Below are 17854 nucleotides of genomic sequence, written 5' to 3'. Positions count from 1 at the left end.
CATCAGGGAAAGAAGGTAATTTGCGTAAAGTGGACCACAGAGAGAGAGAAAAGTTAAGCAAAGTGGTGATGCTAGCTGTGTGAGGAAATAAAACTGAATATGAGAGCTTGTGTGTGTGTGCTTTGTGGCTGGTGAGGAAGGAAAATTATGAAACGCACATAAAATTAAAACTTTGAAGAGAAAAGAAATGATAAAAGAAGAGAAACAGGTTATACTTAAATGATAATTTGATTATTAAAAAGATTCTAGGGAAAAAACAGTGTGGAGATGCACTTTAAATGTGTCTGTGGAAGAGTACATAATAAAGAGGTAGGGGAGAGAGAATAAAATAAAAAGGAGGTAGCATAGAAAATGTGTTTGTTTTTACTTTATAGAAATTCTGGTAGAAATAAATTAGGACTCTGTTTATCTTCCTGTCGAGCAATGTTGGTTTTCTTCATTCGTATTCACACTTCTGGCACTGTTTGCTGACACTCTCTGGTTGGAGATGGGGGTGGGGGCACTAGCATGTTGAGCTTTTTATTTTTTTTCTGAATGTGACTCAAGATTTACATTCTATATGGCAGTTTTCTATGACAACATGTTGGCATCTACTGTAGGTGGTGTTTGAGTTATTATTTATTTAAACATTTAAATGAGGAAACCATGGAGAAAATGGTATATTACTCCTCATTTAAAACATGTGGTCAGCTACTTGAGTCAGATACATGTCCTACAGCTCCTTATTTCGGAAGGAATGGTGACCATAGGTCAGGGCATTTTGAGGGAAGATGAATCTGGTTGGATTACAAAATCTGTGACTTGACCTTTCTTTATGTGTATGCCACAAAGGCAGGGCATGGTGGTTAGAGGTACTTCAGGCCTCGGTTCCACACTGTTCTTAAGTAATCTAGCACAGTTTAATGTCACCACAACCATTCTCTGGTTAAGTAGAATGAATACAATACTGCGGAAAACTTTAATTCCATGCCTGATCTGGCAGCAGTTGCAACTGCTGAGTGTTGTAAAGGCTCACCTCTGTGTATAGGAACTGAGTGCTCCATGGCAGTATTTGTGGCTTGTTATATGCAGGATTCTGAGTCCAGAATTAGAAATTGATTCAGTCCATTATTTTCTTCTCTTAACTTAAAATATTTACTAGGCAGTAGTCACGGTAAAGGAACATTACAAGGGATGGAGTTAACTAGCTCAGAGCTTCTCCTTTAAACATTGTATTGTAAAACTTCCAGAAGTCCACATAACATATGGCATTATCTCTTTAGTTTTTAGTACACCGTGGGCACAGGCTTCTTCTTTTCACTTTTGGATTAGATTATATATAATGTTGCACATGCTTGCATCAGCCAGGCACGATTATTTCCAGAGTAAATGATGTCAAGCAGAAAAGGTTGAATCCTGAATTACCACTGTGATGGGCTGGACCCCCTGGGACATCACCTGGTATGCTGGGACACCACTGAGTCAGATTGTTCTGTCAGGCTGGGTCCCCTTTACCTGACCTTGATGGGTTAGGCTCCCCAGCCTTTTCCAGCCAAGAACACAGGCAGGGCCACACCCAGCTGCACAGAGAGCCAGAGATCCACTCTGGGAAGGCTCAGTTTAAGGAGCTTGCCCTAGCACCCAGATGTCCACCCCCCCTTGGAGTACAAACCCCAAATTGTATGAAATTCACCTCTTCCCTCAATGTGGAAGAGGGTGTACACAACTTCTTGCCCCCCAGTTAAAAATCACATAAACTGGGTTATATTGTAAACCAGAAATAAATTTATTAACTATAACAGGCGTATTTTAAGTAGTTAAGGAGGTAGCAGACAGAACAAGGCAGATTACTAAGAAAATAAAACAGAGCATGGAGACTAATCTTAATACACTAAAGAAACTGTTTACATGCAAGTTCTCACTGTAAATGTGGTTCTAATAATTTTCACAGGCCAGATGCCCTTCTAGCCTGGGTTCAATTCTTTCCCCACCGTTCAGTGTTAGTTGTTTCCAGCAGTCATCTTGGGTGGGGTAGCAGGGGAGAATTGATGACCTGGATTACCTCCCAACCCTTAAATAAGATTTGCATAAGGCGGGAGTCCTTTGTTTCCTAGCTTCCGCCTCCCCCCTTAAGTGTTAGCAGTGGGCGTCACCCAAAGTAGCATTGTTGAAATACCGATACATAGTCAATATCCCTAATTTCAGATACAGAAATGATACATGCATACAAATAGGACAATCATGTTCAGTAAATTATAACCTTTCCAATAATACCTTACAAGAGTTATCTTGCATAAAGCATACCTTAGTTATCCTACCAGAAGCATATTTTAACAAAGAATATGGAGTATAATGTGACAACCACATTAATGCAAACATGTTTTCATAAGACCGTGGGTCTGTCTTTGCTCTTGTTGAACACCATGACAAAACTCTCACTGAGGACAGAATTGGGCCTGTTGCCCAGATCGTGGTGTCTCATCATTGTAGAATGTGATACAGGGGTCTCTGTGGTTAGTACGTTGAGCAAATGGATACTTAAATATATATAATTTACAATAGCATTTTCCAAACTTTTGAAAGCTGAGCCTTTCTTCAGGAAAATGAAATCAGTAGTGTCACCTTTCAACCCCTCCATGTTGTTGACAGAGCAGCATGGGGGAAGCTTGCAAGACGACTTCCATTTCTCTTCCTCCTCCCCCTCTCCCCCATCCCTCCACTGGACAAGCAGTTGGTCAGGACACACCATACACTTTGGGAAAGGTTGATAAAGTATCACAGTAACACAGTCTCCAGGTCACTTTAAGTGGTGCATCGCATTTATGTAAGTTTTATAGAAGTTTTATTTTTCCCCACTGTATAATGGAATATAGAAAATGACCACTTAATAATTACTGTCTTCCTAGCAGGACAGAATCTTATCCTGTGTATTTTAGTACAGTGGATATAGATAAATGTAGCAGCATGTTACCCAAACTACTCAGCGATGCTTGTCATGTGTCTCAGATTAGAATTTAAATAAATACAGTACTGATGCCAAAAGTCCCATTACTCTTTTTTATGAGTATGGCTGTTAATACCTAGAGCTGCAGGAAATAATGAACAGGTATTTCCTACCACAACTGTCTTCCACTACATTTATTTATTCAGGTCTATCCTGTGTGGAAATGAAAGTACCCCAATATTTTTTCCTCTTAGTTTGCTAGCTATTGATCACATTCCTTTATGGTGATACTGTGTCCTTGGGGAATGAATGTGCAGACTGTCATTGTTTCTGGGTGAGGCGTTCCTTGTAAGGCACTGGTTAATCATCATGTATCAAAACCAAGGGATAGAATCCACACTCTTAAGAAGGCTTAATTGTCCATATATTATTATTCATGTAGTGCACCTCTAGAAAGCTGTGTTGTTCTGCTGTTGTTAGTACCCAGACACCCAATAAACCCTGCTTTCCCTGTGGTAATGTACACAAACCCGCACCCACAATATTTTGCACTAAGGTAGATAGTACTTTTCAGTCACAGATCTCAATGAAATTTATTATTCCCATTCCCATTCCACAGATGCAGTAACTGATATATAGAGAGTTAAATGGCTTGCAAAGAGTACAGAGCAAATCAGTGTCTGAGTCATGAATAGATTACAGGTTTCTAGCTTGCCCTTTGTTTGATGGGTTTTAGCTTAAATATTCTTAGAGGTACTTTTAATTTGGATGCTACAAGTGTGAGAATACTGTACCATGGATTTAATTTATCAAGTGTTAGTCAAGTTTTGACCCTGAAGTTGTGTGAAGGTTAAGTGGGTATTGAATATGAGAGGGAAGCTAAATGAAAAGGAGAGTACAGTACCCCTGCTTGAAATTGTTTTTTCCTTCCACTTGCTTAACCAGCCCCAGCCCAGGTTAATTGAAAATGAGAACTCCAGATTGTGAACTTTGCAGAGCAATCATCTCTTCTGAGAGCACCTTGAGGAGGTTGATGGGGAAGCCACTAATAGAAGCATTCCTACTTGGTGAATGGGGGGAGTGCATGAGAAATCAATAAGATACTTGCTACATCATCAAGCTGAAGATCAACCACTCTGGTCATGAAAATAAGACAATGCGGTAGTGGTGGAGAGAACGGAAGAAGGCTGCTGCTTGTTCTACAGTAGATTGTCAGTGTCGTGACTTATGGTGATGAAAGAGGCTCTTGCTCATATTAGCCTCATCATGGCTACCATGACCCTTCTGTGAGCAAAAATTGAAATAAATGTCTCTTGGAAGAAGACGTGCAACTGTTCCCAGTCCGACAAGGCATTTGGAGAGTTTTACCGAGGAAGTCATACATGGAAATCAGCGGCCTCTGATCTTTGACATGGTGCAGTGCATGCTTATATTAAAAATCCAAGCTTTGGGAGAAAGCAGTTCTAAATCTGTGATTTACTCAAGAATTAAATAGTCCCAGATGTTAAACACCAGTTTTGCTGTGCAAACAGTTGGAAGGAACCCAGCTTCTTTCTTTAAGTTCTGGTTTTTGTTGAAGATCTTAAAAAGATAATACTTGAAAATAAATTAACTGATATTGTCAAAAGACTGAGGGGAAAACGGGTATAATGATTTCCTCTAGCTGTCTTCTGTTGACATTTTTGTTTATTTAGACTATAAGATCTTTGGGGCATGGACTATGTGCATATATAGTGGGACCTTGATCTAGGTTTGGCTTTTAGCTATTATTGTAATGTAAATAATAATACTAATAAACTGTTCTGTGTGAAGTGAGGAATATAGGCCACATAATATGCCTTGTACATATCTGTACTTTTATTTAAATATCTGTCCACAAGCTATTATGTCACATATATATGGCACACCTAGGGTGACCTGGGTTTAGGTTACAAAAGCTAATATGCTTGTCACATCACATAAGTCAGTAATCATCGATTCAAATGGTTATTGTTACAGGTATCACTCCATTGACTTCAGTGGAGTTTCATCCACTTATGCCCATGTTGCATAGGTGCAAATCAAGAATTATGGACTACGTTATGAGCACATCACATGATAAATTTAATGCTGAGTGTGTACAGTGTTTGGAAGAGTAGTATAATATGTAATAATTACTACCGTCCTTGCCAGCTCACATGGTGAACTGGCTGCTATGAGTTAATGTGTTCGGTAGAGGTATAGAATATGATCCGCTAAAACTTTGGATACATTATGGGTAGGACCCTACCGAATTCATGGACGTGAAAAACATGTCACAGACCGTGAAATCTGGTCTTTTGCCCGTGAAATCTGGTCTTTTGTGTACTTTTACCCTATACTTTACAGATTTCCCGGGGGAGACCAGCATTTCTCAAATTGGGGGTCCTGACCCAAAAGGAAGTTGCAGGGGGGTCACAATGTTATTCCCAGGGGTTATTGTATTGCTACCCTTACTTCTGCACTGCCTTCAGAGCTGGGTGGCTGGAGAGCTGCGGCTGTTGGCTGGGCACCCAGCTCTGAAAGCAGTGTCCCAACAGCAGCTGTGCAGAAGTAAAGGTGCAATCCCATACCATGCCACCCTTACTTCTGTGCTATTGCCTTCAGAGCTGGGCGGCTGGAGAGTGGCGGCTTTGACTGCGGGCTCTCATTGACATGGGCTTTGAGTGAGGCTCCAACTGGTTCACTAGGACATTAGTAAGTTGCGTACTTGAGCAACATGAAGTTTTTATAGTGAAACCTCCAACCAGACTAATCTTACCCGGCATTGGGCTTTGCTGCAAACCTGACAAAGGGGTTAGCTTCACAGAGATCTAAAATGCTAGACTGAGTTTTGTCAGTTTGTTTTTGGACAGAGACCGCATAAAACAGTGTCATTTTGAATTGAAGCCAGGCAAAACTTGGCAGTTTCAGCTTAGTTTTGCTTTGTGTTTTTTGGAGAGGTTGTTAATAAAAAAAAAAAAAATTAAAAAATCAAAGTGAAATTCATGGGGGTTTAGGCCACATGAACTCCTGTGAGCTCAAATCCCAGAACTTCACAGTTTTAGTTGTACAATATTAAATTTCAATTGTGAAGAACAATGCGTATGTCTACACATTTTTGAATATATAAAGAAAACATGAGTGAGCAGAATAGATAGATGGTAAATATAGTGTGATAGAAAAGTTTTATTGGTGCTTTTTTGTGATAGTCTACATAAGTAAAAGAACCTTCACTATCTGTGAGTACTAGGTGGCCATCCCAAGCTTTTGCTGATAAAACCTTTATACCACACCTCTACTGTCATGTATTCTATATACAACATACAACATATATTTTACAGGAAAAAAAAATTTAGGAATAGTTTAGAATGTTTTATACTTTTTTATTGGTACTATTTTTCATTTCCCTCCACTTGTAAATCAGACTGCGTTAGTTACTGTGAGTTCAGTTTTATATGGAAAAAAGGAAGCAATTATAACATACCCTGTAGAAACCTCTAAAAATTACCTTGAATATATTTTCAATGTCTAAACATGTTGATTTTAGGATCTAATGTCTTGGAAATTTACAGGTTTTAGAAGTAAATGCTGTATGTTTCAATGAAAGCTTAGAATGCACCCATTCCAACATTAAAAATATTTTATTTCTAGTAGGACTATGAGATGCATGTTACAGAGTCAGCATGTCACAGATTCAGAACTGCATATTGCACATCCTGCCCCCCAGGCCAGGGTAATTCTGGGGGAGTCTGACTGGGTGGATTAGGTCCAGAGGTCCACTGCTGGAGGCTTTATGGCCGTGCCTTACCCTGCCCCAGAAATGAGCAGAGGAGAAGTCTTCAGGTGGCCAATCAGGGGCCAGAAGGGCCATAGAAAAGGAAGCAGCAGAGGCAGAGCAGTCAGTTGCTTCCTGGAGCTTGAAGAGGGAGAACCGAGTGCCTGGCTGGATGGAAGAGCAGCAGGACTGGGGAGAGCTCACTGCAGGCTGGCTGAGTACAGAATCTAGCCAGACCAGGCAAGGGTACCATGATGGGCCCTGCTGGTCTGGTTGAAGACTGAGCCCAGGCGAGGGCTGCCGAAAGGCCACCAACCGAGGGTACCAAGATGGGCGCCTGTTGTGCCTCTTGGGAGAAAGCCTTGGTGCTACGGACCCCATACTAGGTGACTGTATACCCTGGAAGAAGGGGACGGTATGTGTGACTTGGCCAGAGGGCTGAGTCACTGAAGACCTGCCGAACTACCATCGGCCAGAGGGCACTCATGAGAGGCAGGTGCTACGCCATTGTAAGAACAGCAAGGAAAGCATACTCACACCCAACCAGAAAGAGGGTGCCCACGAGAGGCGGGAGGAAATTCCTCATTTTGTGTAAAGAGATGAAAGCCAGGAGATTCTATCTGGTCCAGACATTTGCATGATATGATTAATTTCTTTGTATCTGTGAGGACAAGGCCCTTAACTGAAGCAATGTAGGAAGATTTGGAAATATTACATGGTTAATTGGCTTCCAGAAATCAAGAATTAGTTCATGTCTATACAGACGCTCCCCGGGTTACGCAAGACTCGATTTACGCAAATTCGCACTTACGGAAAAAGTTCCATAAGTCAGAAATAGAATTTTCGAGTTGTGGAAATTTTTGCGTAATGTACAGGTATACGTTTCCGACTTATGCAAAATTTGAGTTACGCAAGGCTTTCCGGAATGGAACGATTGCATAAGTCAGGGGGCATCTGTACTACAAACTTTGGTCGATACAAGTGACATCAACATAAAGCCTCCACAGTTAGTATTTCATTTGTGGGCATGCATACTTGGTTCCTTGTGTTGGTTCTGTGCATACTCACCAGGAATACTTGCGTCATTGCACAGTGTGGTGCACCATGGGCAGGTATCCCAGTGAGCAACCTGCCACTGTCCAGCACACTGTCTTTTTGGGTAGTTTTGGCAATGCACGGTGGGACAGAAACGAGTTGTGCAGGTGTGACTTGGAGCAAGAGGTCAACTTCCCAGTGTACAGCTGTCTCCATCCTCTATTGTCATCTATATCCCATTATTTTTGTGCTTTTTTAAAAATCCCAAGAAACTATGCAACCCATCCTCTGACAGATACATGGAATCTGCACAGTTCTGCACTATTATCATAAGTCTTGCAAGCACAGAATGCATGATCCTCTGGTATTTGCAGAGCCTTAAGAAGAACCAAATTGGTGGGAGACATGATGTTTCCTTGGAGGACGGATTGCTGTGAATCATAGCGAGAACCAGTTCAAGGTGGTTGGTGGTGTTCATGGAGCAACTGCAGATGGTGGAGAGCTGCTTCTGGGCCTGAGGAAACAAGTGCTGACTGGTGGGATCGCATCATCATGCAGTCTTGGGACAATGCGCAGTGGCTGCAGGACTTTTGGATTCACAAGGCCACATTCTTGGATCTGTGTGCCAAGTTCACCCCAGCACACTAACAAAGGGACACCAAAATAAGAACAGCACTGAGAGTAAAGAAGCAAGTGGCACTGTGGAAATTTGGAATGCCAGTTTGCTACTAGTCAACGGGAAATCCTTTTGGAGTTGGGAAATCCACTGGAGGGGCCACTGTCATGCAAGCATGCAGGGCCATTAATTGTCTCCTGCTATGCAGGACTGTGATTCTTGACAATGTGGATTTGCAGCAATCAGGTTCCGAAATTGCTGTGGAACAACAGATGACACACAAATCCCTATTTTGGCACCAGAGCACCTTGCCACCGAATACATAAACAGAAAGGGCTACTTTTCTATGGTTATGTAAGCATTGGTAAATCACTGCAGATGCTTCACCAACATCAGTGTGGGCTGGTCAGGGAAGGTGCATGACGGATGTATCTTTAAGAACACTGGACTGTTCAGAAAGCTTCAAGCAGGGACATTCTTTTATGATCAGAAACAAGGGCCGTTAGAAGAGCTTATGCTGCTGAGGGAGCCTTTGAAAGAAGAGTTTAATAGTGAGCCACAGTAATGCATTTTATACTGTGCTCTACCTCGCCCTGCTGTTTTGAGCCTGTTAAGAATTGTGTGGTGCTTGGTGTACTGTACATTGATGAATATAACACTGTCCATGCACCTATTAATTTTGAGGTGTTTGCTGTAAATTTATTATTACACTGTGTTTGTCGCTGATCCTGTAAGTTGTGTCAAACTGTATAGTAACAAGTAAGTGGGTGCTTTCAGCAGTGCTAGGCGCTCTGCAGCATATATGGTGAAATAATAAAGATTAATCATTTTCAAAATATAGGTAATAGGATTTTATTCAATAACAAAACCAGTGCAAAGAAAAATCTGTGCAATTTAAAAGCAAATACGATAAAACCTTCATAAATTAATGGAACAGAACAAGGGGAAAGAATGCGGCTTTCACAGGTCAGTGCATATGAAGCTGTAGTTGTCCCTTATGTCCCTAGGAGTGGGGTGGTAGGGGTCGGGATGCAGCCCCTGATGCCACAAGGAATGTTGAAGAGGGGTGAAGAGAGGTGCCGTAATGCTGTTCTCCATGGACTGCAAAGGGAGGCGAGCCTGTGACTGTTGAACATGTAGATCCACAAGAGTCTGCAGTATCTGTGCTTGCTACCAGAGAAGCCCCATTATGCCCTGGTGTATCTCCCTCTCCTTTTCCCTCTGGGTCTCCTGGGCCTTTCTCCTGTCTGCTTATTCTTTCTCCAGGCTGTCTGTAGTGTTCACCCTCTAGGCACTCTGCTCACGGTCTGATGCAGCACTGGATTGCAGCATCTCACTGAACATGTCATCCCAAGTCCTCTTCTTTTTCCTTATCTGGCTCAGGTGATCCACAGGTGTGGAAGGGGGACCTTTTGAGGCCGCAGTGGCAGCAGCTGCAGATAAAACACGCAGAAGTGCCATAGTCAGTATCGTCACAACAGAAAGTGAAAGTTGAGACTCAACTCCCTTTGCTTTTTCCCCTACAGTTTTAAACAAGACATGCTTATTGACACTTATGCTTTGGGGTGCTTGTGCGCATGCCACTCAAAGAACCATCCATGGTGAGTATGGCCTGCCAGGGGTGAGGGAATTGTTTGGTTGCATGAAACTATAAGGATAGGTTAATGGGAGTGAATAATGGCACCATTTTTCACAGGTGAAGGTTATTTTAGCTGATATCTCACTCCTGAAGGTAACAAAGGCACAGAGAGCAGCTGCTGGTGGTGTCCTGAAGCCACTCAGATCCGTATGCTGCTAGCCTGTGTACTGCAATGGTGCCTGCCGAAGTTATTGCTGACTGGTGTGGGAAAGGTTTCAGAGTAACAGCCGTGTTAGTCTGTATTCACAAAAAGAAAAGGAGTACTTGTGGCACCTTAGAGACTAACCAATTTATTTGAGCATAAGCTTTCGTGAGCTACAGCTCACTTCATCGGATGCATACTGTGGAAACTGCAGAAGACATTAATATACACAGAGACCATGAAACAATACCTCCTCCCACCCCAGCAGGAGAGTGGGGTGGGAGGAGGTATTGTTTCATGGTTTCTGTGTATATAATGTCTTCTGCAGTTTCCACAGTATGCATCCGATGAAGTGAGCTGTAGCTCACGAAAGCTTATGCTCAAATAAATTGGTTAGTCTCTAAGGTGCCACAAATACCCCTTTTCTTTTTGGTGTGGGAAAGTGTCCTACTGCGGAGGAAGAAATAAGGCTTCCATGGCTAGAAACCTTCAGGAGAGGATTGCAAAGTACCTCCATGAAAGTTTCATTGAGATCTCTCAGGAGGATTCAAGGGACATCCCTGTGTACATAAACAAACTGCTCTGCGTAGACCCCATTGCTATGGGCAGTGGATATCTCAGACCAGTGGAGGCAAAGCATCGCCAAACAGCCAGGGATGGCCCTACCTGCACTCCGACCCGAGGCTCCCTCCTTCCTCCCACTCTTCCCCTGTGGCCCCAGTCTAGGCCGCTCCTCTTCCCCGAAGCAGGCTAGGGCTAGGGCAGGCCAGCTGGCAGCTGGTGCACACTCTGGGGCTGGCCAGCTGGGGTGGGGTGGCCTGGGCTGGCTGGCAGGCCAGGACTTGGGGCAGCTGTGGCAGGACTCCTCCAGCTGTGGTGGGCGGCTCGGGGCTCTGGGAGGGGTGGGGCCAGTGGCTAGCCTTCCCAAATGGGTAGTTCACACGCTGCCCATGCCCTTTGCCTAACTTTACAAGGGAATGAAAAGCAGATGATAACACTGCCTCTCTTTGTTGTACTATTGCCTCTTCTAGTAAAAGTAAATTAATGAAAAATCAATAGCTGTGTCCGCTTAACTTGGGGGTGCCATCAGTACATTATTGTAATGGGAAATCCAATTACACACTTACCCAAGGTTCCTTCCCCTGCGTTGTGCTCACCCGCACTTGACTGCTGAGACTGACAGGACTGCGGTGGAGCGTCAAACTGGTCCTGGCATAGCTTGACTCCTCCCCGCAGTTGTATGTCTCCCATCCTCACTGTTCACATCAGGGGTCAGTGGTTTAGGCTCCTAGGAGATATCAATGGTGGTATGTGATGGTGGTGGGATCTCCCCCAAGCATGGCATGCAGTTCTTTCTAAAAGTGGCAGGTCTGCAGCTCAGCACTGGATCGACTGTTGCCTCCCTAGCCTTCTGATATTCCTGATGCAGTTTTTTTGCTTTCATGGGGCACTTGCTGCTGGTCCCTGTCAGACCCCTTCTCCTGCATCCCCTGTGCAGTCTGCTCGTAGATGTCCATGTTTCTGCCGCTGGTCCGTAGCTGTGCTTGCACAGCCTTTTCTCCCTACAGGCCCAGGAGATCCATTATCTCCTGTCTGTTCCAAGCTGAAGCGTGTCTGGAGCGTGTAGCAGGCACAGTCAGCTGGGCAGTTGCCACAACAAGGGAGCACTGCTAGGTGTGCTCGCCAAGCTGGACAGTCAGGAAAAGGCATTTCAGTAATTCACTGGGGCTTTAAAGGGAAGGGGGACCTTTCTGTCTCTGTGACCCTGGGAAGAGGAGTTCACAGCTGTGACCAGAGCAGTCAGTGTTGGGCATTGTGGGACAGCAGCTGGAGGATGTTAGTCAACGTAAGTAATGCAGTGTCTACATTCATGCTGCGTCGACCTCAGTACATCAACTCTGGCTCAATGCCACTCGGGGAGATGGTGTTACTGTGTCAGTGTAACAGGGCATTTACATTGGTGGGAGACAAATTTTAAGTGTAGAAATGTGCACAACTAGGTTGACGGAAGAGGGCTTATTTTGAACTAACTTTGTAATGTAGAGCAGGCCTGATTTTAGCTTACATGCTGTGGGGTTGAGAAGCTCTGGGAAGATATAAAAGTAGAATTTCCAGTTGTTTGAGTTGCTCAAGGCATATGGAAATACAAATGAAAAATTTATAGAAAACCTTTTTACTTTTACATTTTAAAACATTAGATGCATATCTTACACCTTAAAATAAGGGGCATAGCTTCCAATTTGTTTGAACTAGTTGTCAAAATAGGCATCTTCTTGTTTCTATACTCTGTTTTTGTTTATATTTCTTGGGCAGAGTTTCCAATAACAGCTAAACCCCACAGTACTTATTCAAAGTTTCCTCAGACAGAACTCCCCGAGAGTGATATTCTGTGCTCTCTTGCACCAGTGTAAATCTGTAGTAACTACTCTGATGTCAGTAGATTCACACTGGTGTAACTGAGATCATTGACTTCAAAGGGACTTTTACCTGAGTAGGTCTTCAGTCTGTATGATGAAGATGGAGGTACCTAGGAAAGAAGAAGAATTAGAGGAAACAAGAATACAGCCTAGGGAGATTGGATCAACTGTCAGGAAGCTGCTGCTTGTCAAGTAATTGCTTACCTGTCATCTTCCTACTTCAGGGAACTGGTGAAGAGATAAGTTCTGTTTCAATTGTTTCTTGATGGTGTCTGTTTTATCAGCTTAGTACACCCTCTGTCTGATATATGGCTGAGGCAGTGCTTTTTTGGGGAAGTGCCAGATCATGAGGGAGGTGAACCTCATGACACCCAGGAGGTGTTGTTCATGCCTTGTTTCCAATAGAAATGGCTTCATTCAATACCTTAAGGGAGAGTGTAGGCCATGCCATTTATTAAATTATATTTTACCTCCAGGCCTTTCTTCCTTTGGAACTGTGTTCCTTCCTTGAACCAGTTTCACATACAACCACAACAGTTCTTCTCTATTTTGAAATGAAGTTTAAACTTTCCTTTTCCCAGCAACTATGCTGACACCACTTGATAAAGTTCTATCAAAAGTAAAGTATGCTTTAGGTTGCTTTGTGAAAGGAGTACAACTGTTTATTTTTAAATAAGTTTATATTTTTTTTAAATTACAGAACACCAAAGCCTTCTAAATAACTATTTGTTGATAGACTGTAATAGAATCATCAAAGTAGTCCCTTTGTCTTTACTGTGTATTATTTCTGTTCTAGTGCTGGGATATTGTTATATTTCTCCATTCTTATGGCATCATGTATCTACCTGAAGAAAAAACAGCAATAAAAACCTTCCTTTAGGGAATTTATGCCGTTTTCCACTCCCTCTCTCCCTCCCATAGTCCTTCTTTTGGCTCACAGCGGTCACATGACTGCTAGCAGCCAACTAATAATTAAAATATATCTGTTAATTGATCCTGGAATCATACAGAGTTTGGTTTTTCTTTGAGCGCACCACATTATGTGCTGCAGTAAAATTACAAAGTATCAAAATTTCAACTATCTAAACTTAGGTTTTTCAATCTCTGTAGTATCTGAGTGTTGCCTTTTGGATATGTTTCTTTTTTAATTAATAAAATAAATGGCTGTGTATCTGACATTTGTTTACTTTTTGCCTGGGGACAAGACCAATTTATGTAACATCTGTCTCTTGAGATAGTGCTATATGTAACATTAGTTAAGTTAAAATAGTTAAATTATATTTCTTAAATACTAGATGCAGGAGTAGAAGAAGTTACCTCCTTCTCCCTTTTAGAGGTGTTCTATGGAACCACCCTAATTTATAGGAATTCCTCTTTTTACTAGTGAACCAGAATGGTAATGGTCAATCAGTGGTTCTGAACCACTGAAATAGAGTACTCTGTGTGTCAACAATAGCTATTCAGTATCCAATGCCACTCAAATTCTATAGTGGTGGGCAGTGGATTAAAATCTAGATAAAATGCAATAGAAAAATGTCCATGTTAAGCCTCTTGCACCTTCGTCTGACCCAGCTTGTGGGTACTGCAGCAACAAAACACATGCTAGATCCTATGAGAAAGAAACATTATTATACATAAATCTAAATTGGTACTTAAATGCTACAGTCAGAGACACACTAGAAATACATATGGGACTCAGTCCTTCAAGATGCTGAACACTATGGCCCTGATTCAGCAAAGGACTTAAGCATGTGCTTAACTTTAAGCATATGGATAATCCCATTGCAGCCATGAATTGAGCCAAGCTAGAATGTTGTTTAAATAAAAATAAAAAAGAAAGAAAGAAAAGGAACATGATGTTAGGATGCATTAATGGAAGAGAATAATAATGGTGCCATCATATACATCAGTGATACAAACGCATCTTGAACACTGTGTTCAGTTTTGCTCACATCATCTTAAAAGAGGATCATCAGAAATAGGAATGGTCCAGAGAAAAACAACAACAAAATGATTCAGAGCAATAGCTGGAGTTGATGAATGCCGTATGAGAAGAGATTTTAAAAAAATTAGGAGTATAATTGCCGTTCGGGGAGGAGAAGAGTAATAGTGCGTCTCTCTTACCAGGATTGATTCAACTCCCACTGAAGTTAATGGGAGTCTTTCGGTTAATTTCAGTGAGGGTTGGATTGGGTCCACATAGGGAATTAAGCAAAAGTTAGGTAAAGTGATGATTGAGGTAAAGTGATGACTGGGATAGCACAAGCAAGTTGGCTTTCCTGCTTATCCTGTCCATACTACAAGAACTAGAGGGTTCTTGAAGTGAACCAATAACAAACATTAATAAAAGAATTTTTTTTAATCCATTGGTAGATGACGTTATTTTCTGGTATTCTGTGTGTGACAGGTTCCCTGGGGTGCAGCCTGGGACCGTGGAACCGCTGTGCCCCCTGAACTCTCTCCAGCCTGGGCTGTCTCTCACATGCCTTGCTAGTGACCAGCAGCAAACCCCTCCAGGTGCCGTTATCGCTCAGCACAACTGCTTGGGAGACTCAACACCCAGCTAGATTGCATGAGTGCTCCCAGAGCCACTCATGAATCACACAGAGAAAGGCACCAGAGCCAAATCCCCCCAGCTCCCAGCACTGTACCTCCGGAATATACTGTCTTGCACTGCTCAAGATGAGCAGTGCAAATTTATTAATTGGTTCACCACTTCATCAATGGAAAGTAGATATATACCAGCCTTTGCAAAACCTGAGCAGATTTACCACACACTTCAGACAAACTCACTGGAAAAGATAAACAGTTAAACAAATTTATTGACTACAAAAGGTAGATTTTAAGTGGTAGGCAAAAAGTCAGAGTTAGTTACCAAAATAAAATAAAATATAAGCATGCAGTTTAAACTCTCAACCCTGTTAGACTGGGCAACATCTAGATTAAGCAGTTTTTCTCACCCCACTGGATATTGCAGTCCTTAATATACAGGTTTGTCCCTTAAACCTGGGCCGATCTCCTCTGTTGGAGTCTTGTCTTTTTCTGAGGGTCTTTGTTGCTTGCAGCATAGGTGAGGGAAAGAGAAAGACCAAGCCTGGGCCCCTAGTGTTCAGTTTTATACTCTTAGTCCCATGTGGTTAGGGAACACACAAGTCCAGGCATGTCTGGTGGGCACTACTGAGGCGCTGTGTAGTTCCTGCGCAGTAAAGCAGCTTTCTGCGGTGTAACTCCCGAGGTGAACACGCTTTCTGTGGCCAAGCCACTTAGTGCGCAGACATGGTGCAGTTGCAGCGCTGTAAAAAAACCTCCCCCGACGAGAGGCGTGCGGCTTTCTGCGCCGGGGCTACAGCGCCGCGGTGCCAGTGTCAACACCCTGGTCGATTCCAGCGCTGCGATTGGGCTCCGGGAGGTGTCCCACAATGCCTCTTCTCGCCTCTCCGGTCGTTGGTATGAACTCTACTGCCCTGCCCTCAGGTGGCCAACCGTCACCCCCACCCTGTGCATTCCTTTGGAATTTTGAAAGTCCCCTTCCTGTTTGCTCGGTGACGTGTGTTTCCAGGTGGCCAGGCCTGCTCCACGCGCCAGGCGATCCCCCGCTTGGAGCAATGCCGAGCTGCTGGACCTCATCGGCATTTGGGGAGAGGAGGCTGTCCAGTCCCAGCTGCGCTCCAGCTGTAGGAATTATGATACCAGTGGACAGATTTTATGATGCATGACAGAAAGGGGCCATGACCGGGACACGCTGCAGTGCAGGGTCAAAGTGAAGGAGCTGCAAAACGCCTACCACAAGGCACAGGAGGCAAGCCACCGCTCCAGGGCTGCGCCCATGAGGTGTTGGTTCTACAAAGAGCTGGACACGATACTCGGCGGTGACCCCACCTCCACTACGAAGGCCCCTGTGGATACTTCTTTCCCCGTTAACGGTAACTTTCCTGTGCCACTCTGCTGTCACTGGGAGGTGGGGGCAGGGGGGAACCACTGCTGCACACAGGCGAGCTGCATAAGGGCCAGGGCAGAAGCCGCAGTCTTGGAGAAGACCCTCCCTTGATTCCCTGCTCACCCTCAGCAGCGAGATATCTTCCATAATGAACACAGCCTGTGGAAAACGTGGGGACAGTAATGATTATAAGGCCCCCCTAAAGTGCTGGCTCTCCCCAAGAGCCCCATGCCCAGTGTACGGTATGGTCCTGGATCACTGATTTCCCCTGCCCCTGTGGTTACTCACCATTTTGGGGGTCTTGTGGCTCACGTGAGCTTGCCTGGGGTCAGCCAGTTAGGGACCAGGTATGTGAATAATGGCTGTGTTTTAAATCACTGAATCAGTGGTTGGTGTGTTGCAAACAATACTGCTTCTGTAAAATGTTGCATTTTGGCTTCACAGATATGACCTTGGGAGCCCAGCCTCCCTCTTTGTTATCACTGCATGAATGCCTGGGCAGAATTAGAAAGCAGCCACAAAGAACTAAAGAGGACTTTCTGTGTGATGTCATGATGCACGCTGCGGCTGAAAAACAAGAATTGAAGGAGTGGCGGGACAGCGAGAAGAGGGACCGAAAGGAGAATGCGGCATGCCGGAACAAAGCCGCAGAGCGGCTTTTCAAGGTTATGGAGCACCAAGCGGACACGCTCCAGGCACTACTAGCACTGCAAACCGAGCAGCTCCACGCCCACCCTCCCCTGCAGCAACTGTCGCAAAACTTTCCCATGCGCCTCCCACCGTCAACACACTCTTATCAACCTCCTGACTCCAGGCTGTACTCGCTGCATTCCACTCCTGTCCCAGCACAGTCCAGCCCTGTGGACTCCCAGTACCACTGCACTCAACACCTGTACCTCTGCAGTTTAGCCCTGCTGAAGTACAGTCCCCGCTGCACTGTACTCCAAAGGACAAGGTTGCAGATGATACTTGGACATACACAAATCATACATACACTTGCTCAGCCTGTTGTTGAACTGCTCCTTGCTGGTATCAAGGTTCCCCATGTATGGCTTCGTAAGCCATGGCATTCAGGGGCAGGCAGGGTCTCCCAGGATCACAATGGGCATTTTGACTTCTCCTATGGTGATCTTCTGACCTAGGAAGAAAGTCCCTGCTTGCAGCTTCCTGAACAGGCCAGTGTTCCGAAAGATATGTGTGTCATGCACCTTTCCCGACTGGCCTGTGTTAGTGTCCGTGAAATGCCCACAGTGATCCACAAGTGCCTGGAGAACCATAGAGAAATACTTCTTTGGATTAGTGTACTCGGCTAGGTGGTCTGGTGCCAGAATTGGAATATGCTTGCCATCTATCACACCTCCGCAGTTAGG

The 17854-nt window shown here is 43.9% G+C and overlaps 1 protein-coding gene across 7 annotated transcripts in view; it reads left to right on the top strand.

Moving 5' to 3' along the window:
• The window catches only part of FARS2 (phenylalanyl-tRNA synthetase 2, mitochondrial), a 371125-nt gene that overhangs the window by 26432 nt on the left and 326839 nt on the right, over positions 1–17854 (top strand). Inside the window, exon 1 of one of the 7 annotated variants that reach the window (XM_073332129.2) lies at positions 9862–9950. The exons of the other annotated variants lie outside the window; for them this stretch is intronic. Coding sequence (XP_073188230.1) covers positions 9927–9950 — 24 coding nt within the window. The 5' untranslated portion in view covers positions 9862–9926. Of the gene's footprint in view, positions 1–9861; positions 9951–17854 lie in introns of those variants that run through there. 7 annotated transcript variants of the gene reach the window in all.

The sequence above is a fragment of the Lepidochelys kempii genome, chromosome 2, assembly GCF_965140285.1.
Source record: "Lepidochelys kempii isolate rLepKem1 chromosome 2, rLepKem1.hap1, whole genome shotgun sequence".
NCBI classification, from domain to species: domain Eukaryota; kingdom Metazoa; phylum Chordata; order Testudines; family Cheloniidae; genus Lepidochelys; species Lepidochelys kempii.
Note: the sequence above shows the minus strand (reverse complement) of the source record. Positions and strands in the feature narration are given on the sequence as shown.